Here is a 24,332-nt window from a genome sequence, read left to right as displayed (position 1 = left end):
TGATAAAAGCTTACAAAATCACACTGGGAGAAGTTGGGCTGTATGACCTCGAATTAGGACCCCCTGTTGGCTATTCGACTCGAGGAGCCAAGATTCCCTCCACCCCAGTGTGGAGCTCAGCCCAGCAAAGGTCAGGTGATGTGTCTGCTCAGGCCGTGACAAGGACAGAAATGGAAATAATAGTCTAGAAACATTTCTAGCGATTTCACATCACCAGGATACCCAACCACATGATTGTTTCCTGGGCTTAGATTTTACATGCCCTTGGTTAGGTTTCATTTTTCTAGCAAATTCTTTTTCTTGTGTTTAAGTATCAATCCAAAGATAGCTAAACAACCAGGCTAGTTCTCCACCACAGGCGCCGAGGAAGAAGTGGCGTGGAACGTCCTTCCCTGTTTTCTCAGCTCGACCTTTTCTGTTCATCCTTCAAAAGGCCATAGCTCCTCTTTGTAGAGCCCTCCCACTGGCAGCTGGGCCCAGCCCTCCTTTGTGCAGCCACTGGGCTTGATGGGGGGCAACTCCGAGGCAGGTGCCAGGCCACAAAATGCAGTCCCCTCTAATCCATCTGTGTGTCTCCCACCTCTGAACACAAAATGGCCAATTTGTACAGTGTTTGTTGAATAGAATTTGCTTTGCCTCCTGTTGCTGAAAGCTCTGGTGGTGTAGTTTGTACCAGGTTGTGCATTGACTAATTTCAGCAGCTCAAATTCACCAACCACTCCTTTGTAGATGGACGGAGACAAACATACACACATACATGCATGCACATTCACATACAGAGCTCCAGAAACTGACGGACTTCGGCTCACACACACACACACACACCCCTTCAGCAACTGATGGACTTCTGCTGTCACACGCCCCACCCTCAGAAACTGACAGAAGGCTGCTGTCACACACACACAAAAACATACACATACCCCTTCAGAAACTGACGAACTTCTGCTGACACACACACACATACACATACCCCTTCAGAAACTGATGGACTTCTGCTGTCACACACACACAAAAACACACACACACCCTTCAGAAACTGACGAACTTCTGCTGACACACACACACACACACACATACACACACCCCCTTCAGAAACTGATGGAAGGCTGCTGTCTTGATATCAGTAAGTTTGGTTGTGTATTTTAAAGTCTAACAGTTCTGAATTAAAATCTTGACTTTACGCTGTTTCTCCAGCTTTTGTGACTCTGACAACGTTCCTTAATCATCCCTGTAGCTCTAACTCCTTGTCTTGTTGAAGGGGAATGGGGATTCTATAAGAGAATGTTTGAGGATAGAAAAAGCTAATACAATGAAGCCTGACGTATAGTTGATGATCAATACATGTTAGTTCTTCTCTCTGTTCCCCTCCCTTGAACTTTCTGTCTATTAGTGCTCATGGATTTTTAACTGAATTGTTCACATTCTTTTTACCCCAAAATGTATCATTTCAAGACAAAAAAGATGGTAATGTGTGTCTTATTCCCTTAACACCTGCATAGATAAGTGTTAACTTTAGTTTACATACTCGTACTAAGTTATAACCAGAACAGTCATTGAAGATGATTTTTAAAAATACTTCCCAAATAAAGCGTTATCATTGAACACTAGTGTGATCTGAGAAATTACCTGAACAAAATCCTTCCTCAAGTTGTAAATTTTTACTTCATAATGAAAGCAGTGGGCGGGAAATGCAGAAATGGGTTTTTCCCAATGAACAGAGAGATTCATTCCTTCAGTCTTTGCTGTGACGTTCGTTGGAGGGTTGACTTGATCTAGGGTAGGGTATGAGAGATTGAGTTTTTTAAGAATCAGTAGTAATAAGTAATAAATCCAATCCCTCCACATTTCTCAACATATTTCTAGGGCAAGGTCATCTTAGGTTTACCACAGGTCTTAACCAGCTGATCTCCAAAGCTCAGGAAACCAGTGACCTGTAACATGACTTCTCTCTTGTAAGGCAAAAGGCGTCCTTCCTGTAACTTTTAAGGATTCAGAAACATAATTCCTTCCCCTATCAGCTCCTTTCTTAAAGAGCTTTCAAGTCTCCACCATTCAGTCCTTTTTGCATCTTGAGTTGGCCTAACCAAATTAACTGCCTTTGAGTGGAAGGCGAGTCTTGGAGACGCCAACTGTATTAAAGTAAAACTGTACACCACACACACAGTTTTCAGAAGTACATCAGCAAACTCTTCCAAGGAACCTCTGGGGGGGACTGAAATCTTCAACCTTTCTGTTAGCAGCCAAGTTTGTTAACGCTTCACTAGTGAAGTTCACCACGTGGGAACCGCAGCTGTACAGCCGTGGGCAGTGGCTTGCCCTGCAGCCTTTCATGCATTTTATGTCATGCCTTTTGTTATGGGGATCAAGTATAACACTTCAGTTGCCCCTTGAATTAAAAAAAAAAACACACAAACGTGATTTGGGATAATTTTGTGTTTCATTGTACCTCTGCTTCTTAGCCCTGAGGCCTCATTGCTTTCCATCAGGGCAGTGTGCAGTAGGCGGTAATCAACTGTGTTTTGAGTGAGCAGACTCCTCTTAGGTGATAGAACTGAACCCCCTGTGATGAACACACACTCACTCATTGCTGCATTGGAACCAACTCAGAGCTGACTCTCTAGCGACTTTTCTGAAGCTATAAATTGCACAGGAAGAGATTGCCCATGTTTCTCCCTTGGAGAAGCTGGTGGATTAGAACAGCATAACTCTAAAATTACTACTGACTGGTTTGTAGCCTGCCATTCCTGATGCAGAAAATTCTTAATTGAGGAATTATTTATTGTTGTTTTCCCTGGGAATTATCCTCAGTGAAATGAAAATCATGGGAGACAGTGAATCCTTTGTTCTGAGCCTGCTGTGTCTTTAATCCTAGGAATATGATTTTTCATACATCTCCCTCAGCATCTTTTATTGCCTGTTGGCATAAAAGTGACATTTTTAGGTCACTAAAATACAATATTGAAGAGAATTATGTAACCTCTTTTGTAAATGCTATAATATTTTAAAATTACACTCTATTTCATATCGACAGAAATACTTCATGAACTACATCGTGTCCTTTAGATCATAATCTTAGCATATTCATTGAAAACACGTGCCATCCCTGCTCTTCAGACTATGTGATTATTAACGTCGTTGATTCTTCCAGAAATCTCTTGGTGTTCCTGGAAGGCACCTCTGGTCACCACTGCACCCCCAGCGTGTCCTGCTGGTGTCTTGAGTGAGTTCCGTGCCCTGGTCCTCACGTGTGTTACGGAGTAGAACCTCATCACAATGTTTTTATTGGCTATAATAAATGGCTGGGGAAGATTGCTAATTCTTCCTTTTGTAGTTCCGTATAGTGGGTTTGAACCACCGTCTTTGGGTTGCCAGTCAGACACAAACCCATGAATCACCATTTTTCCAGGTTAGAAGCCTGAGGCAGCATGGGAGGCCAGCCTGTAGCAGGTCAGCCAGTAGTTGATGGAGGACCTAGAGTCCAAGTCAGCATGTCAGCTCAGCCCTCACCCCAGTAACCACACGGACACCCTGTCCTTGTTGGAGTCTAATCACCAATCCCTGAGAATGTTATCTGCCGAGTTTCCTTAACAGAAGTGTCTAGAATGAGGAAGAGCTTCTGGTTTTGTAATTGAGCATATTAAACCTGGAGTAGAACAGTTAGATGTGAGACGCATATGCTGAGGGAGACATGCGAAGGTCCACAGGGGACAGTGAGGCTGATGATGACAGAACACAAACAAGAACTGCGCACGAGGAACGAAAGGAAGTTCCCACCTGGATCTGGAGGCTGCAGGTCGAAGGCGTGTCAGGCAATCGAAGGAGACACTTGCTGAACCCCCTGGACAGGAGTGTCAGGAAGCCAGTCAGAGATGCTCCCAGACCGTGAGCTCCTCTGGGCAGCACCCCTCGTGTAGTCAGGCTCGCTCTGGGAGGAGGGGGTTTTCCCCCTCTAAGGGACATGTGGAAATACCTGGAGCCTGCGGCGTGCTGGCACTTGGTGGGTGGAGACCAGGGATCCGCTGAACTTTCAACAATGCACAGGACAGACTCCTTCACCCACAGCTAAGAAGTTCTGAGCTAGCCCCGATGTTGAGAAGGGAACCAGAGTTCTTGTTTGTGCTGTCATCATTCTCACTGTCTCCTCTGGACCTTCGAATGGCTCTCTCAGAGCATGAGTCTCTCATCTAAATATTCTACTCAAGGTTTAATATGCTCAATTATAAAAACAGAAGATACTCTTCTTTCTAGATGCTTCTAATAATGAAACTGGTACAGTACAGGTGTGTGCATAGCTACTAATTACAGGTTGGCAGTTTAAAGCCACAAGCAGACCTTGGGGGGATCAAACACCACCACCACCAGCCGATACTTTGCCTTCTAAAGGTCAGGCATTGAGAGTACAGTCATACTGTGCATCCCGCTGCCTCAGGATGGGATGTGGTCAGCGCAGACACAGCTGGTGTGGTGTGGTTAGGCTGTAGGCTGATGGGGCTTCACCCAGAGGAATTCCAGCTTAAGCCAGGTGGTCGCTGAGCATCAGAGAAATGGATTTGGTGACCTTTACAACTCCTTCCGAGCCCGAGGCCTAAAAGTCAGTGATGGCAAAGTTGGTGATATAAGCATGTCTTACCAATGGCATGAAGATCAAACAGTTGGTCAAAAGGTTTGATTGTAGCATGCCTGCTTGATCCATTAACATGCACTGCAAGCTTGTATTGCTCTTGGATATTGATAGGAGTCCTTGGAAACCAGCATCCAATATTCCTTTTCAGGGTGTCTCTACTGTATTCCTGACATTTTTCAGTCCAGGAGCCATACCTAAATTGGAACTTTCATAAGTTTTATCAGGCTGGAGGAAAGAACTCATTTGCATAAGGAAAAATAGGAACAAACCTGTAGTAGAGGAAATACTGTGTGTCCTCTGGGGCATCCTGGCCAGCAAGCCAGGAGCACTGCAGGGACACTGGGTATGGCCTGAAGTCCGGAGAATCACTTGCCACAGTGTTTGTGGTGCAGGTTAAATTCACAGCTGAGGTTCCAGGAGACCCTGCAAGTTCAAAAACAAAAAAGGTGGGGGAAAAACAGTGCACGTACTTTGTATGTCTTTTGAAACTGGGGGAAAAGCATTAGTCATTACCTGCTACAAACAGAAACCTACTCTTGCCTCTCTGAGTAGTGCAAGTGATTAAACACACAGCCACTAACTGAAAGGTTGGCAGATTGAACCCGCCCACAGGCACTTTGGGGAAAGACTGGCGATCTACGAAAGACTCTGAAAACTCTATGAGCCGAAGTTCTACTCTGCACACGACGAGGACGTCATGCTTGACGAGCAGAGGTCAGGAGAAAGGAGGAAGACCCTCGAGGAAAGGAGTTGGCTCTGTGGCTGTCCCAGGCCCAAACATGGCAGAATTGTGAGGGTGGGGCAAGAGTAGGCAGTGTCTTGTGCTCCAGGCAGGGCTGCTTGGAGTGGGAACGCAGCTAATGGCACTAAACAATTTTGAAAGGCCTAATTCACTTGGGAAACAAAAGTAGGGTTATAAAAGCTCTAGCTTCTGAGCTCAAAGAGTCTTCTAGCTACTAGAAGCTACTCTGGGAATTCTATGTGTGATGTTCATACGTGAAAGTAAGAAAAGCACCATGTATTTTCCTATTACGAAATCTTTGATGCTTGGGATGCAGTAACACTGATATTTTATTCATTCCCTAAATCATGGTATTACTAGTGGTTGTAAGGAACTTTGACTCTTACTAAATTTGGAGCTCATTTTCTCCAACTATCAGCAAGGTGATTGGCTTAGGAAGGTCTCCAACACTATATCCGTATCAGATGGTTCTTACATGTGTGTGCACATTTGTTCGTTAAAAGACTAGATGGTCCCCGTGTGTGTGTGTGTGTGTGTGTGTGTTTTCACTAAATGATTAGATGGTCCCTGTGTGTGTGTGTGTGTGTGTGTCTTTTCACTAAATGTTTAGATGGTCCCCGTGTGTGCACATGTCTATTCACTAAACGACTAGATGGTTCATGGCCAGGTGTGGTTTACAGTTCTTAAAGTTAGCTTTGTTGTCGCTAACTTCTAAGGAATCATTGTGTATGAATTCCATCTAGCTCAAGTTAGAAAGACTTAATTTTTATGAGTGTTAACCTGCACTGAAGTGCCCAGAGAACAATTAGAATTGCAGACATGTTGTGCTGGCAGGTACACTGCTCATTAAAGAGAGGAGGGAGGGGAGGTTAATAAACGGCACGTGACCAGCTGGTCTTGGGATCTCGTGTCTACTCTGGATGAGTAGCCACGTGGGGTTGAGGTCACTGTGAATTGGTGAGTGTGTAGTGTAGACAGCATGTAAGAACAGGAGCATAGTGAGGACAGTAGAAGACGTTTTTAAGGCATTCTCAGTTACTGGCACAATTCAGGAGGCAAGGTCTGCTCAAAAGAATGGCAAAAGGATGGTTTCAAAATTACCTATGAGCCAGGTCAGGGTCTGATGGCCTGCCACTCCTCGTGTGTGTGTGTGTGTGTGTGTGTACGCACGCAGATATGCATGCATGCACTCTACTGAATATTTGGAAATATCACCATTTTAAAGTATCAGAAACACTAACATTTTCCTGGCAAGTAATACAAAGATAGGTGATGATGTCCTCCTTCTGCAGGGCAGTTTGGTGGCTCAGAATCATGGGTCATAGAAGTAAAAGGTAAGAGTCACAAACAGCTACAAGAAAGCACGCTCTTGCTAAGTGCCATTGAGGGGGAGGTGACTCACAGCTGTTGGGAGACTGTAAATTGCAATGAAGGAGACTGCCCATCTTTTTCTCATGGAGCAGCTGGTGCCAACTATGTGCCTTTGAGTTGGCAGTGCAATTTCTTGCCCAGTAGGGTGCCCACCTCTGAAGTGTGTGATGATCAATGGTGTGAAGCATGCGGTAGTACTTTTACACGTAAGCACAACATTATATGGTTGGGATGACAATCTTTTTTTGAAAGATACTGTATTTTGAGTCCATGAATCCATCCCTTTGGCACAGAAAAGTGAGGTATTGTCAAGTCTGCTCTCACTCATAGTGATCCCCTAAATATCAGAGTAGAACTTCTCAAAAAGACACTTCCAGACCTGTCTTCCTTTGTGTCTCTAAAACTCCCATTGCAGTCCATATTTGTAGACGAGTCTGTGTAGGTAGAATTCTCTAAAGCTGTCATTTTATAGATGAGCCTCTGTCGATGGTGCTCTCTAAAGCTGTCCTCTTTGTAGATGAGTTTTTGTAGGTAATGCTCTAGAAAGCTGTATTCTATGTAAGTGAGTCTCTGTAGATGGTACTCTAGAAAGCTGTACTCTTTGTGAGGCTCTGTAGATGGTACTCTAGAAAGCTGTACTCTTTGTAGATAAGGTTACTATGTCTTTCTCCCCTTGAGTGCCTGAGGGGTTTAAATGGCCAACCTTTCGGTGAGAAGCCACAACCTTGATCACTGAGCAACCCTGTCCTGAGCTCCCTGGCCTGCTAGGCCCTGGCTTTAATCCTATTTGGGAACTGAGTTCTTGGTTATGATCGTTGTCTAGATGTAAGAAAGAACAAATTAGGTATAGGGGAGCAGACAGGTATTCAAGCAATCCTCTAGTCATTGAAGTACAAGGAGAGGAGGAGGAGGAGTTGGAGGATAGAGAACATGTGGCTAATTGCCTCCATTAACAATTGCTGCTTTTACCATGATCCTCCAGGAACTGAATGGTGACTGAATACCATTACTGAACATTTTTATCGAAGATTACTCATCAAAAGGGGGGGAAATGCAAGACCTAATTTCAAAAAGAAGTGATAGTTTTGAAATAATTTGAAACCTTCAGACAAAAATATCCCTTGAATTCTACTTGAAACCAAACAGCTTAGTTTTTAAAAAAGTCTAATTTGAGCATTATGCTCTTTGAAGAGTTACCTATAGGTGGTAATATAATAACTGAGTAGATGAGATAGGACCCTTGGGCAGCCGTGATCTGATGATGGAAGAGATAAAAGCAGAATGTGAGGATGGGAGTGCTTACACAGCCAAGAGAATGTAACCAAAGTTGCCAAGTGGTATAAAGGAACTATTGGATGGTGGATATTTTGCTGCATAAATTCTGAAGAACAGCAATAACAAAATAAATCATATTTTAATTCTATAAAAATTAGCATGCAGTCATGGGTGTTTGAGAAATGACGATAGTTATGGAAAGGCTTCAGGGTTTTTGTTCATAAGGTGGTTATGGGGAGTGCTCAACTTGATGGCAATCAACAGCTACAACAACATGGGTGTCAAGTGACGTGAAGACTGCTGAGGAACAGAGATCTCCCTTTCCCCAGAGCTGGCAAAGAGAGTCGGCCTTTCCTAAGAACTGGCACTCTGAATTCAAACTTCTAGCCTCCTAAACTGTGATTCCGAAAGATAACCACAGTAGAAATTGATGGCTTTGCACTGTAGTGTTGTCAAAGAGTACAGAACATCCCATGTTCTGCCAAAGAAGAAAAAGGTATGTCTGACAGGAAGTGCATATAGGGTGCTCTCTTGTGGCGGGGTGGCAAAGCTTCATCTCATGTAGGGCCTGCTGGCAGGTGGTCTAGTCCTCAGCAAAGGACCTCATGGAAAAAGTGAAGGGTCAGGTAAAGCACGGAAGACCCTCACCGACACGGTGACTGTAGCAACGGGCTCACACGTATCAGAGGTGGGGAGAGACGAGCAGGACAGGGAAGGGCTCAGAAGGGCTCTTCACGTCATTGCTGAGTCACTTTGACTCCACAGACCTAACAAGGAACTGAGAGGTTCTCGTGTGTTAAAGTCACCTATTTAGGGTATGCTCATTTTAGGAGCTCCGCGTAACTAAGAGAGTTGTTGTTAAGTGCCATCGAGTCATAAACGATTCATAACAACCCTATGAATGAAAGAGCTGAACACTTGTATAACTTTCATCCTTTCTCCACATTCATAGAGTTTCCAGAGGCAAGCTATTTCAGAAGTGGATGCCACTTCTTCTTCCAAGCTTGTTTTACTTGGGAAGCTCCAACAAACACCATCCGCCATGGGTAACCATTCTCACATTTGACACATCCGTGTCACAGTGTTTAGCATCACAGCAGCCACAAGTTGCCTCTGCACAAGAAAGTTAGGATGTTAATAATTAAGCAAGGTCACATGATATGTCCATATTGAAAAGCAGAAATATTTATGTCCAATTTTCCCCATCTGCAAACTCCAAGATCCAGAACTGGGCTTTGGAGAGGACAGCCTTACCCGGTGGGTCCTTCAGCTCTGCAGAGACCCAGCTGCTGTCGGGGAGGGAGGCCTTGTCCCAATAGATGGTCTGCACGCTCACCGAGAAGCCTTTGTGAAGGATGCTTATACACTGGCTTTCAGTGTCTCTGGTTTCATACTGAAAATAAATCCAGAATTCATGAAATGTGGGAGGGGCACAGCCTCAGTGAGAGAATGATTCAATCATACACACCTCTTCATCCACATCTTAAATGATACATAAATAAAATGCAATGAATAATTTTGCTAGACAAGAAGAAAGTCATTAGAATGATAGCATAGAGTCCTAGGACAGTGAAAAGACTGCGGGTCTTTGTCAGCTAACTGGACGGGTGTGAGGTTCAAATTCACCTAAACATGTCTTAGAAGAAGGTCCTGGCAGCCTAACCCTGAAAACTCAGTGGTTGAAATCCCATGGATGTGGCTTTGCGGGGTCGCATGGAGTCACACGTCAGAAACAAGGGGCCCACAGCAGCTTAGCCATACAACAGTTTCCTCAGTGATACAGGAGATGTTCTTCTAAAACCAACAGAATCTTACCATTATGACCCAAGGGCCCTTGAGAGACCACTTCTAATCTTCACGTGTCCCTTCCCTAGAGACACCTGTATGACGGCCAGTTCCCTAGAATTCAGTGCTAACCAAAGTCACCAGTCATCTCTCTAATCACCTCTCCTTTCATTCAACTTGACTGAGTACCTTTGGTGGCCCTAGTGGTAAGAAGCTGTCATTCTGAAGCCATATGGTTCGAATCCACCAGCTGCTCTGTGGGATAAGGATGGGCAATCTCTTCATGTGAGATTTACAGTCTCTGAAAACCACTGGAGGGTCAGCTATGAGTCTCCATGCTGTGTTCTGACTCCACGGCACACAACAACAACAATAAAAATAAACTGTGTCCTGGGCGTGTGGCCATGAATCTACAGCAGGTCCAAGGAGGAGGCTGGCAGAGGTGTTGGCCTGCTGAACCAAAGCTGTGTCCCACTATTACCAGCTGCTCCACAGGAGAAAGGCCTCTCCTGTGGGGGCGGGGTGGGGGGTAATGCAGCCTTGGGCACTGACAAGGCTCAGAGATGAGTCAGCTCCCTGGAGGAGGTTTGGGTTCTGGCTCTAAGTCTGAAGCTCTCAGAAGTGGTTGACTCACAGGTCATTCACGTAGAGAGTGGACTAACCCAGAATCCTGTTTTTGTCCCATGTACAAGTCTTCTCTTTTATCTACTTAAAAGGAATTAGAAAACCAATACCTAACCCACCAAGCTCCAAAAGTTACCGAATCTTTCTAAGTGACTCTTCACTTTGCTTCACCTTGCCTAGCCAGCTCCCGGCTCAGCCCCTCCCCAGACACAAGACCAAAGGGAACAAAGCCCCTTGAGTGTTTTCTGGTTTGATATGTTTTATTTTTTTTTAATAACTTAAAATGTTACTTGATAATGAAAATGCAGCCAGTGTGGATGCTGACTTCGCAAGGCCCACTGGATAAGCACTCACCTCATCTTCCTGGGGTGCGTTTATCCGCACCCTGTATCCAAGAGCAGCATCCCTTGGCCCTTGATGGGGATTGGGCTCCCACTGTAGCTGGATTTGTGCGAGGCCTGTTACTTTAGCAGTGAAATTTACCGGTGGGAGAAGTGCAACTGTTGATGACAGGAAAAAGCGAACACCACACTATTTGACTGTGCAAAGGCAAGACTTGAATATTTTCTTGTCTATTTTATCGTGGCCTTAGACCAGGAGGAGAGCTGGCAGAGGGGAACTGGAGGGCATGCATTAACTGCTGGGAGCCCCTAGCCTTAGGCCTGACATTCATACACATCACCTTCTCTGTGGAGAAAGAGGTGGCAGCACTCTGTGTCCTTAAACGATGGACAGCCTGGGAAACTGATGCCTCTGCTCTGCCCTGTAGGGTCTTTCTGAGTCAGAGTTACTGGTGGGTGGCAGGTCTGGAGTTTTGGTTTCTTAGAATGCTGGTTAAGTGGCTTGAACCCACCTAATGGCTCCATAAATACTTGGGCACGTGCCACATCCCACCTAAGCCAGAACCACTGTTGTGTGTTCAGTTCCACTCACGGCAACCAGGAACCGAGGCAGCTGTGCAGAGCTGTTTGCTCGGTCCTTGGTGTTGCTTTGAGTGGACATTGACTTGAGTTATATAACAACAATAACATAAAATAGCACAAAATGGAAATAATTTTAAGAGATGCACTAAAATTGCCTTTAAACTAATTTTCAGCCTTTCTTAGGTGTTTATCCATGATATCGGTATCTTCTTTATTGATATATGAATGTTCTATTATATCCTTATTTATTTTAATACTAGTTTTCAGATCAAGGCTTGTTCATTGATGGGACATGAAAACGTGTTGTTTCAGGTGCAGCTTTTTTGTTAGGATGTAGAAGAGAAGAGAATAGGAAATGCCAGGTTACAGCGAGACGACAACCTGCTTCAGCAGCCTCTGGTCTCCATTATACCAAGACACTTAGATTTGCTTACATCCTAGTTAACAGCGTATTTGTTTCTTATTAGGCTTCAGAGTCCAGAAAGATTATGAACAATACTACTTAAACAGGAATTTAGAGAATTTTTTTTCTGGTTTTCTTTAATGATTTACTCTGCTTTTGCTTCCAAAACAAAGGGGTTTAAGTCATTGGCTGTTCATTGCAGATATTTTGCCAAACACCATCCTCTCCTCTACACTCAATAAAATCCACTGCTTGGGAGCTTCAGAGGCCAGGAGGATAGTGAGGTGCACTGCCCGGACCAGAGGTTCATGGTTCAAGTCCCGCAGGAGGACTTGCCCCACAGGAGAAAGACAGGCACCTTCTCCCATGGGACTTATCGTTGGCCAGTCAGCTACGAGTGAGCTCCGACTCCCACTGGCAGTGAGTGGGTGGATAGTGACCCTGTGGGGACAGGCAGAAGGGCCACCGTTTCCAAGGCTGTCAGGGTTTGCTCACTGCTTTCTTCCCTCTTAGGAAGCAAAGATGTGCAGAATGAAGAAAAGAAAGCCCAAAATTTCAGCTTCCTATCTCTGAAAATTCCCTGAAAACCGACAAATTAAAACCTCTAAATCTCTTGCCGTCCTGTGATTTCAATGCACCGTGGCCTGTGGCTTTAGAGTTAAACTGAGTTGACATTGGAAGCAGCTTAGCGGGGTTTTCCACATGGCACTGTTGGCGGGGTCCCCACAGTCCAGCCAGCTCATAGCCACCACCCTCAAGTCGATTCTGACTCGCAGCAGGGCGAGCTGCCCACAGGGTTACCAGAGCTGCACTATTTACAGCAACAGGCTGCCACATTTTTCTCCCCTTGGTCAGACACCTTATTTTTCAGTGATTACCAAGTGCTTAACCACTACGCCTCCAGCTCTGCTGGGTCAGTGAGTAGAGTGCAAACTGTTTGAGCACCAGCGACCTTCAAAATGGCATTGTTATTATCTTTCCTTTCTTTTTTTCCTAGGCGTACATTAATACAACCTTTCATTTTTAAATAAAATCACAACAATACTGCGCACACAATCAGGAAGCCTCCGATGCGTTCCCTTGAGAAGTCATCAGCACTTCCCATCACCTTCCACAGCCCCCCAGCCTTCCTGTCATTTGGTGACATCCAGGCCCTTGTCCAGCCTACACTGCTCAGTGTGGCAGCCACTGGCCACACACAGCTTTTAAAATGAGTGTGAACGAAAGTGAAGTATTTATTACCTCAGTCACATTTGCCACATTTTAGGTATATAATAGTCAGGAGTGGAATCCACCTCCTAAATCACATGCCTATGGAAACTCTATGAACTTGGAGAAACGACAATAGTGATAGAAAGGCATTAGGCTTTTTGTTCATAGAGTCACTAAGAGTCCTGCTCAACTTGACGGCAATCAACAACAGTCACAAATGCGAGAGGCCATTGCATCATACAGCAGACGTAGAGCAAAGCTGTCATCACAGGAAGCACCGCCCACACTAGGTGAGGACACGTGGTGGCTTCCCCTCCTTAGACTCCTGTCTCACCAAACCCAGACTTCAGTATGTTGCTTTGTGAACAAAGTACAGTGGATGTCTCCTATTCTTAGTTCCTAAGATCTCTACATCTTTCCCCCATATGCAAAGATGTTCCACTTGTGGCTATTTTTTATCCTGGTTTATTTGGGAGTGCTGATGTACTCGCACTCAGGGGCAGATTCCCCTACAGCATAAAAATGCCTTTCAGCCAAATTTGCTTTCATGGAATACAATATCTTTACAGAGTTTTTATTCCAGTAAGAACAGTCTATTCCTTTAAGATCTGTATATAATTTCTTAATAGAGAGTTCATTTAGGGGAAGTTAAGTTATATTCTTTTTGTAACAAACATATATGTTGATATGAAATTATATATATAATATTTCCAGCAGCCAGGATATTAAAAGACTAATTGCATTGGGAAAGTCTGCTGTCAGAGACCTCTCCAAAGTACTGGAGGGTAACGATGTCAGTCTGGAGACTAAGGTGTACCTGATACAGGCCATGGTCTATGCAATTACTTGTTATGTATCAGAAAGCTGGATAATGACTAGGGATGATAGAAGGAGAAGTGATGCCTTTGAGCTGTGGTGCTGGAGAAGAGTGATGAATATGCCATGGACTGCTAGGAGAACAAACAAGTTCATCCTGGAGAGGGTGAAGCCAGGCTGCTCCTTGGAGGTAAGGATTGTGAAGCTTCGTCTGACATTCTTTGGACATGTTGTAAGGAGGGACCAGTCCTTGGAGAAGGACGTCATGCTTGGGAGGGTGGAGGGACAGTGCAGGAGAGGAAGACCCTTTATGAGATGGATTGATTTTGTGACTGGGGAAATGAGTGTAGGTGTCTCAGAGACAGTGAGATTGGCAAGGGATAGAGCAGGGTTTAGGGCTGTTGTTCATAGGGTCACTATGAGTTCCAGGAGACTTGGCAGCACAAAACAACAACAGCAACATATAGATATATTTTTTAAAAGTGAGATCCTTGAGTTAAACTGAAGTCACTTACAGGTTTTATCAGGAAGTAAGTCTGCTTGCAAGATCACCGTGGTTCTAAACAGAATCAGCAAGGCAGCTGCCATGATTGTCACACCTGCAGAAATGAGAGAGAACATTTGCAAATCCTCTTCTGTTGAAAGAAAACCAGACAACTACTTTCTAATATAAGATATAATTATTTGGCCATTTAACAGATTTATGAAATGTCTCTTGTGAGTTGGAAGCCAAATATGAATAAACCATGCACTTTGCCCTTACAAGGCAAAGCCACAGATGGAGGTGCAATTATTTATGATGAAAATAAATATAGCAATGTAGTGATTGCTCCATGGGAGTGTGAATGGGGCAGAGGAGGAGGAAAGAGAGTGAGGGGATTCCTCGGGTAAAGCTCTAGAGTCCCTGACACAGCAGCAGGAGAGGGTGTTCCTGGTGGAAGGCACGAGCATAGAGCTAGAGAGAGGAAAGGAAGTGCCATCAGCAAGGCAGAGGTGATTCCTTGCTGAGAGCGCCTCCATCCAATAGAGTTGAGCTGCCCTGTCAAGGCTCCAAGCCTTATGGCAGGCTATTGTTCTGTCTCTGCTTCCTAAATAGGGATTAGAGCAGATCTTTGAATAGTAATGTTCTCTCCCAGGTTACTGCTGGGATTTGAACCTCTGTCTCGAATACTGTGGGCATGGTGTCAGGAAGGCTCAGCCCTTGGAAAAGACAACATGCTTGGAAGGGTGGAGGGACAGTGCTCGAGAGGAAGACCTTGGGTGAGGTGGGTTGCTGTGACTGGAACTGACCCGATGGCAGTGGGTTTGGTTTTGTTTCAAGTTAGGCACAGCAATAAAACAGAAAATGACCACCACCACCATTGTCTTTGAGATTATTTAGATAGGAACCAATACTTGAATTTTTTTTAAAAAAATAATAATCTGAAACAATATGTAATGTGGGATGAAGAAAATCCGTGTCACCAAGCGGAGTGACCTGTGCTCCAAAGTCCAGGGTCTGAGGTGAGCCAGGAGTGGACATCTTGTTTTTCACAACAGTCACTCCTGATTTCTGGCCGATGCACATTATGCATGCCCACCTCCTGTCACTGGTCCTTACATGTGGCCAGGACATTAACCAGGTCTCAGTGGGGCTCCCCGACCCAAACTGGGAACAATGGCTGGCAAATTAATGTCAGAGAATCAGCCAGTACAAACTCTGTAAGTCACAGCAGGCTGTCACTTTGTGTGTAGGCCACAGTGGGTCCCTTTACGTGCAGGGTCATCCTGGGTCCCATGGGTGCCTTTTGTAACCATGGGTCCCTTTATGTGTGGGGTCACTGTGGGTGCCTTTGTTTCCCTTGGCAAAGGAGAGAGCTGGCGGTCTCTGGCTGAGAACTGTGGGGTAGAGATCTCGAGTGTTCTGCAAATTGTGCAAGTTCTTTTTTTATACACACTTCATTTCTTTCATCTCTCTGTGTGTGTCCTACTATGTCTCACATTCTCAGAAGGTTTCATTAAGAGGCACGTTACCAGCTGTGACCATCCAGTTTACAACGAAGCAAAGGACCACAGAGGTTAAACAATTGTGCAACCCCCCCATGATACATCTTCAAGGATATGAACATGTGCGGCCAAGCACAATCAATAAGAGTGCATCTAAATTCCAAAATCAATCTCCATAATAGTCTATGTGTTTCCTACTGCCAAAGGGGCCTTTAGAGTAGTGAGAGAAGATCTTCACCCTGAAACCCACAGCGTCCCTTTTCAGCAGGAAGTAGCTAAGAGAATGCGCCATCCCCTTTTCCTTATGAATCAGGGTGAAGTCTCTCTCAGGGAGGAGTGATAGGGAATGGCAAAGGACACACTGACAAAGGAGATTAATCAGAACTGGCTTTGACAAGCACTGTGGCAATTGGACAATTAAAACAGACATTCAGAGGGTGGGGGAAGAAGAACAAACTGGGGAGGAGGGTAGAGAGAATGGTGCAGCAATGAAGCAATGAAGGAATGAAAACCCAAAATCCCTGTAAATGTTTATTAAAACTAATAAAATTTAATAATTAAAAAAAAAACAATTGTTCAAAGACCAAATAACCAGTCAGAAAAGAAAAGGAATTTAATCCGACTTCGGGTCTCCTGACAGGGCACTGTTATGTCCTGGCAACTCAGTGGTGCTAACCTAAATGACAACATTATTGTTGTAGAAAAGCGTATTAAAATGACTTAGAATCTCCCAGTTTAACTCTGGGACCACAGAAGCCAGCGCCTATTAAGAAGGATGCCTTCAGAAAATAAGGTAACATATGCTTCGTTCATTCTTACTGCCCACCGTGGAAGTACTCAAGTGTCATCTCCAAGAAAGGGCAGAGGCCAAACCAGCGAGTCTTTTCTCAAACAAATGAAGTATCACTAACTGGAATGACCACACTTTTGATAAAAATCCCCTTATTTCTCTATGATGATGCTACACTAACAGAAAAAGCCTTTCTGAAATAACAAATGGCAGCAAAAGTAGAAATTCTATTTTTTTAAAAAAATGGTAAAGAGAAAATGTCAATGAGTTAAAGAGGCAACATTAATAATGGACCCAGTTAAAAAAAATTAATAAAAGTCAAAAACCCCTCCAACAACAACCACCAAATAGTTTCCTGCAGGAGGATGTTGGGAGTGTGATGTCTTCGATGTTGGCATTTTCTGAAATGACACGAACTGTAAGCTTGCACAATTCAAAGTTGATACAGATAGAGATGATATAGCTATAGCTATAGCTATAGCTATAGATATAGATATATATTTACTGACTGGTAAATAAACACTATGTTAGAACCATCTTTGTAAAATGACTAAACATCCATTTGTCCTCTGTATTTAAATTACTGAGTTAAATGCTAAGAGTTTCGGGTATCTCAGTGGAAGAATCACTGAGTATTTTACTTAACCAGGCCCATTACCTAGGTCTATGAAGTATTCTGATTTGATAGATGCTGAAAAGAGAATTCTTTTTCAAATTAACTATTCTGAACTTTGTTGATTATTCATTTTATGAATGAAATAACTTTACCCTTTTTTCCACTTCTTGTTGCAATATTTTCTGTTCAAGAATTAGCTTTGAACAAAAAGCAATTGTCCTACATGCAATGTAAGATACTCAAACAGGAGTTTGGAAGTAATGCTACAGGTCTAACTAAGCCACACTGGTATGGCTGTCGGAGGGTGGGGGGGGGAGCGGGGCGGGAGGAGAGAGGAGAGAATGTGTTTGAGTCCGTCAGAAGAATTCCATTCATGTTTGTTGCCTCTGTCCCATGTTTTCTGGGATTGTTGTGTTCACTCTCTTCTCTGTTCTCTGAATGTATGTCCAACCTGGGTCTACAACTCATTAACATGCCCTATCCCTGGACCGGCAGTTACCTTAACTGGAACTCCAAATCTTTGGGACATCCTTCATTGCAAATGTAATACATTATTTCTAGTTATCAATGGCATACTGTTTTAAAGCACAGGAATTGAGCTACTTTCCGAGCCCAAAGCTGTGTCCTAGTCCCCCTCCTCCCCACAAGTACAGTTAATGTCCAGAAGAAAACCGGTGCATTGTGAAGACAAGATTCAGTGGACGCAGGTGAGGCAGCATGTGTTGCCTGCAGATTGGATTTCTGAGGAGGTCATGAACACTCCTTCAGAAAATTACTCAATCGAAAATTCCTCGAGTGCTTGTCACTTCTGGTAGGGGTTCTTGTCTTTGACATCTGAGAGAAAGTGTGACACTTTTTCTTGCACCCAAATAGCATTAGATGTTAATTGGGTCAAGTTTTGACCTTGGTGATGTATTTCCCCCTGTGTTCCCGAGAACTGATCAAATTCTACTGAACTTCACACTTAGTAATATAAGTATTTTCCCCTTCAAACCTACTTTTCTGACTGTGTTTCAGAGTTCTTCTGAGTCAGCTGTGGTGGCACTTACTTCCAGACTCAGACCTCAGTGGACAGAAGGTGAGAAGCATGAGGCAGGATGCACGCTCTCTTTGCCTTCTCTCTCCACCACCCTTAAACAGTTCCCTTTTCACTTCCTCCCCCTCAGTGAGATGGATCGACAACACAGAGACTACAACGATGGTGCTCGTATATCAGAGCCGGCAAAGAGGGCTCTGCACAGGGTGGGACACAGAGCTGTCGTTTTTGGGGTCGCTATGAGTCATAGTTTACCTGATGACACCTGACAATAGCTGCAGCAGCGTGTTACTATATATTGTATTCTGCAATTAAAAACGCTATAGGCCATAAACAAACCCAGGTGTAAAATGAAAGTTACACAGTTAGCTGGGTAAATAGCATCACTCTCAAGTGAACAAATGCACATGCGTCCCAAAACATACGTGAGTGCTTTGTCTCTTTCTCACGTGTTGGCTCTGACTCCCAGCAGAACTTTCCAAAGCTGTAAACGGCCTATCCCTCCTGCAGAGCCGTGGGTGCGTGTGCACCACAGGGGAGTGTGGGCTTCGGCTCAGCAGTGTGACATTTCACACACTGTGACACCAGAGCCCCTGAAGGAGCAGGAAAGACCACTTAAAAAATATTGCACTTTTTTTTTGTTCATTTGATCATTTTTAGCACTATTGAGCTTTTGAAAAAAATTGTGTGAAACATTCCAAAAATAGAACTCAGGGGTTTGAAATGTTGTCATAGACGTGAAACACTCTGTCGCCTAGCTGGACACAGAGTCGCCACACCAAATCTTTGAAAACTGGATGAGTAAGGTGTTTCTAGGTCCACTCTGATAATTTAAGGTCTTGCTCACCACAGTAGTGTGATTTAGCGTCCAGTAGCGACCCCACCCTCAGTCTTACCTGGACACCCAGGATTCTGTGCAGTCTGATGAGGACTCGGCAGCAGACGGCCAGGGCCAAGCTCCATTCACGTCTGCAGCACCAGTCTCTAGCAGCTGGCCGCGCTAGGCGCTCCTGCCCTGAGCAGAATCAACGTGAATCAGCACGCTGTTCTTGACAACACACTCCACTTGGTGTCAAACCCCGCAAAGGGACAAGCGAGGCCAGTGAGTGTGTGAGAAGCCCGGCCTGTTTGCTGGAAGGGATGACACGTTTGAAATCTTGCCTTAAAAGTTCCTCAAACAGCACTCCAACTAATAGAAACAAATGAGCTGATTTGATTTCCAAAACTTCAGTATGCTTTGAAATGCAAACTTTTGACAAATAGCTGCACTGATTAATTTCTTTATCAATTACTATAAAAGAGAACTTAATTCTTTCGTGCAAAATAGATCAGGCCAGAAAACAGAATGGTCAGCATAATTCATCACATCTGTTATGAAGTGCATAACTCTACACAGACATCATACCTGGTGACAGTTCAGGTGTGAGGACATCCTGATGGGTGCTCCGCCCTCTCCCCTTTCTAGTCTCTCCCTTCTTCCCTTGTTTCTTTCCTCATGTTTTATATTTCTTCTCCTCACCTCCACCTTTTTGTTGTTCCGTTTCCTCTACCATCATTGAAAATTCAGCACTGAAAACACTTTTGTACTTTACCTTGGATAAATAATGAATGTAAAACCAAGTGAGAGATTTCAGCAAGTGTGTACGTTCTCTGTAAGTTCAGAGCAACGTTGGAAATCCCAGGACCATCAGAAGATGCAGAAAACAGGTGGTCTTCTTGCGGGGATCGAGCTCAATGCTTGCTTGGCTGCGGCTTCATGTACAGATTTCTTAACAAACTCTGCCACTTCCTAGCTCCTAGTCAAAATAGCTGACTGCACTCTGTGTGTGTAATGCCTATATTTTCCAAGAAACTTTGACAGAACATAAGGTCTTTGTATAAAATATCTGAAGTTGTAGAAAACAAATGTCTTGTGCAAATCCTTAACAAAAATTTTAGATGACATTTTAATAAGACGTGATGTTGTTGCTGATCACCTCCGAGTCCAGCATGACTCATAGCGATCTCATGAACAAAAGGCCTGAAGCCCCTCTACAACTACCGACATTTATCAAAGTTCATAGTTTTCGGAGACGTATTGTTTAGGAAGTGGATGCCACTCCTGTTTCCATACCCAGTTATAAATTTACACATGTTACAAATTTACACATGTTACTTAACCAAAATGAAGACTAGAACTTGGTAGCCAGAAGCAATACCACCTTCCTGATACCCATTTGACAGTGGCCACCTTAGTCCTGTCCCTGCTAATAACAGAGCTATCAGAGGCTTTCCCCCTTTTTCATAATTTAAAAATCTCTCTATAAATCATGATTTCTTGCTTTCTTCTCTTTGTCTTCCAGAGTAAAGGACTCATTGGGGAGTGAAGCCCAAGGTCTCGTTAGAGTCAATGTTACAGGAAACACAGGGTAAGTTCCCACTGTGGTGACTTGAGGGTTGACTGTACTTACTGAGAAGAGCAGAGGCCACTGGTGAGCTGCAGCAACAGGGTGGTGAAGCCAGTCCTCTCCCGGGCACACTCCACCGCTCTAGGTCCTCATCACAGCTGGGCAGGCTGCTTCCTCTCCAGGGCAGGGGCAGGCGACCGACCTCTGTGAGTAAACAGCAGGAGAGCAGAGTGCTGAAAGCTGAAAGCGCAGCTGGGAGCTAGCTTTAACTGAAGGCCCCGTGAGGACACCAGTGGCCGGTGACAGGCTCTGTCTGATAACATCTGCGCTGTCACTGGCGTTGTTCTCTATTCAGGAGTTGATGGATGGGGGTTTTCGCTCGGGTGATCTCTCCTGTTTTTTTGTGAGCCACCCAGCTGGAGCATTTGCTTTATTGTTGGAGTACTTATCTGCCCTTGTCACCTAATAGGAGGACCCGAGTGGGTGAGCGGGAGCGTTTTTGGCTTTCGTGCAGGAAATCAACGTTTGATCCCGGCCATACCTCACCCGTGAGCACTCCCTGGCTGGCACGGAGGCCCCGAGGTGTGGTTAGGATGCAGGACAGGGGTCAGCACAGCGTCTCACTGAGACACCCTGGGAAGAAAGACTGCTCAAATGCTTACAAAGAGCTGTCTGTGAAAACCCAAGGATTGCAATGGTTTGATCATTGCACGTGGGGTGACTGTGACTCAAGACCAACACGAGGCAGTGAACGACCAGGTCATTGCTTATTATAACAGCAGGCCCGTGGAGGACAGGGACGGGTGTGTGGACATCACTGCTCCCTGCCTGCGGTGGCTGGTAGCCCTGGCCAGCCCTCGGGCCTCCCTGCTCTGGAGATGCCCTGTGCCCTCAAGTCAATGTGTGAGGCCAGAGTCTATAGCCTGAGCTCGTCTTACACAAGCTGTGAAGGTGACAGGAGGGCTGCAGCTCAGGACAGGATCGTCCCTCCCCTTGTCATACCCTCAGGGGGCTTCAGTTTATGTGCAGCTCCTTAGATGCTCCTGCCTTTTATTCTCTAATTCCATTTCCATCCGGGCAACAGCAGTGTGATTCACCAGCTTGTAAGGGCTCATTTTCAGGGCCACTTGATAAGGCTGGGCACCCAGCTGTTTGGGCGAAGACTGGACTAGAAGTTGCTTTCAAGAAATGTGTGATTAAAATCCGAATCAGGCTGGGTTTTTTTTCTCTGTACAACTCTCGTTGGCAGAAGAAAACAGCATCTAGATATTTGTCGACCAAAATGATGCCAATTTGTAAATTAAAATGTCACCTAGTGGCCCTTTTTCTTAATATATATATATATATATATATATATATGTTGTATGCAATGAGCATTTATAATTTTCTGTCTGTAAATAAAACAGACTTTCCCCCAATAATGTGGGGAGTCACGCATAGTGTGGTAGTTGAAGCAGAACAAAAAGTTTACTTTCCTCAAGGAAGAAAGATTGTCTTGAGACGGTGCCCGGATGTCCTGCTGGATCAGCCAGCCTCCTCCCGGCCGGCCGGCCGGCCTCAGACACAACGCAGCCGCGTCTCCCGGGCAGCGTGGCTTATAGGTTTGAGCGTCCCCAGCCTCACAGATAATTAATCCCTTCAGATGACTTCTCTACATAGAGAAATGCTAGATAATAGAAAAAAACGTGTGTGCAGGTAAATATTTACACACAGATACATGTGTACCTGCTATCTCTCTGTAAACATACCTGCATCTAGGTGCCTGATCTGTTTCTATCTTCTATTAGATCTGATCCTCTGCAGAAGGTTGACTGACTTTTTTAAAAAATGAGACTAATAAGACATGTCTAGCATAGGCAAAAGTACGAAGGTGAGAGTTTAATGGCAGTGACCGGGGTCGAAGGGGAATGGTTGAAGATGGAATCTGCGTTAATGGGGTTGGAGAGTTGTTCATGGTGTTGGTGATGATTGAACGGCATCAGTGCTGTGGTTGTTTTCTAGAATTGTCTGTGTGAAACGTCGAATCAGCAAATGTGTCTTCTATTTTTTTAGCAGTTGAACAATTTTTATATTGGTTGGCATGCAAAGTTCTTATACATTGTGTTTCATTCATGTACTTTGTGTTTTATACATTCCTTCTTTCACATTGTTTCATATCATTATTCCTATATACTTTATTTTATATAATTAGTCACCATTGATTAATCAATACAACTACCCTGTCTTTTCGGATCTCCACTAGAGCTTTCCTAATTCTTTCACCTTCTCCCTCAACCCACCAACCTCGGCCATCCTGGTGCAACCCCAAGCCCAACCATACTCTGGCTCCCTGACCCCCTGCCCTTCCCTTTTGGGCCATAATTTAAGACTGAAAACTGCCAATTAAAAAAAAGGTGTAGAAAATTAAATATTTTTTAAAAAAAAACACATAGGTTAGCGTGTGAATTGATAATAATGGTGCTTAATATATTATTATGAACTTTGATAAATGTCGATAGTTGTAGAGGGGCTTCAGGCTTTTTGTTCATAGGGCCGCTATGGGTTGTGCTCTACTCGAAACCTATCAACAGCAACAACAATATATTATTACCTGAGCCAAGCAGAAAGCATTGCCTTAGAAAAGAGACCTTCAGGCCGAGCACAAGAAGTGACTACAGTGGACTCTACGCCCTTTAGAAGACAGGGCAGGGGTGTTGGGAACAGAGGGGTCGAAGTCCTCTCAAACAGGTAGCTTCCTGGGTTATGCTGATGAGTCTCCTTGGATGAAAATGGATACTGGACACCTTGGATGAATCTCCCTGAAAACCTGACATATGTGTTCAGCCAGTGACATAGGGGGGCTGCCAAGGTGACCATTTCTGTGGCTGTCAAAGTGAAATCAGATCAATCATTGGTAGAGGACCTGAAAGTGGGAATTTCCTTGGGGAAAATAAAAGGGAAACAAGGACAGAGAGGTGAGTTTCATGGTTAAAAGCCTCCCAGAAAAGTGTAGTTGGACAGTAGTCAGGCAGCTGGCTTCTCTCTGAAATCCCACACAGTTAATTCCCGATGTGGCAGACTGACAACTACCCACCGCTGTCTGGGAATCCTGACTCACCTGACCCTCCCCCCAACAGTTTCTGAGGCTGCCAATCCTGGCGGGAGGGAGCTGCCATCTGTGTCCCTCATGGTGGACAGTGGGTTCAGTTAGTAGCCCAATACTTAGCTCACTCTGCCACCAGGCTTTCCTCACTCATTAGAAATAGTCCTGACTCATTGCCAGGCGATGGATCCTGGCCCCAAAAGGCTGCTTATGTTGCTTCTTTTTCATGCCTTAATTAGGCAACTGGTACCTGTTGAACACACCTGTAGACTATGCTGGGTAAGGTGACGGGCATCAAGAAGCGAGCCCTGGACGTCACATGAGATGGGAGCACTGGTGGCATAGTCCGTAGGGAACTCTGCTGCTAACCCAAAGACCAGACCTCTGCAGCAGTTCAAAGCCACCATCTGCTCTTCAGGAGAAAGAAGGGCGATCTTCTCCAACTCCACTTCCAGCCTTGGACACCCAGTGGAGTGTCAGCGACAAGTCTCTCCGACCTGAAGACGTGAGTTGAAGGGTTTGGGATTATCTTGCATTTTTTAAATCCCACTAGTGGGATTGCTGAAGGCTAAGCATTGTGCTCTTAACTGGAAAGCCCATGGTTCTAACTCGGTAATTGCTCCACGGAAGAAATAAGGGTGTTTGTTCTAGTATAAAATA

The 24,332-nt window shown here is 44.6% G+C and overlaps 1 protein-coding gene across 1 annotated transcript in view; it reads right to left on the bottom strand.

Annotated features, from left to right (window-relative positions):
* The window catches only part of IL5RA (interleukin 5 receptor, alpha), a 62,161-nt gene that overhangs the window by 21,764 nt on the left and 16,065 nt on the right, over positions 1-24,332 (bottom strand). Inside the window, exons 3-8 of the mRNA XM_006897092.1 lie at positions 14,291-14,374; positions 10,776-10,921; positions 9,267-9,405; positions 4,894-5,047; positions 4,631-4,818; positions 1,627-1,772 (exon numbers count right to left, since the gene is read on the bottom strand). Coding sequence (XP_006897154.1) covers positions 1,627-1,772; positions 4,631-4,818; positions 4,894-5,047; positions 9,267-9,405; positions 10,776-10,921; positions 14,291-14,374 — 857 coding nt within the window. The remainder of the gene's footprint in view (positions 1-1,626; positions 1,773-4,630; positions 4,819-4,893; positions 5,048-9,266; positions 9,406-10,775; positions 10,922-14,290; positions 14,375-24,332) is intronic.

The sequence above is a fragment of the Elephantulus edwardii genome, unplaced genomic scaffold (genome assembly GCF_000299155.1).
Source record: "Elephantulus edwardii isolate Elephantulus edwardi_28Jun2011 unplaced genomic scaffold, EleEdw1.0 scaffold00200, whole genome shotgun sequence".
Taxonomy (NCBI): Eukaryota; Metazoa; Chordata; class Mammalia; order Macroscelidea; family Macroscelididae; genus Elephantulus; species Elephantulus edwardii.
The sequence above is the reverse complement of the archived record's forward strand: the minus strand, read 5'-3'. Positions and strand labels throughout refer to the sequence as shown.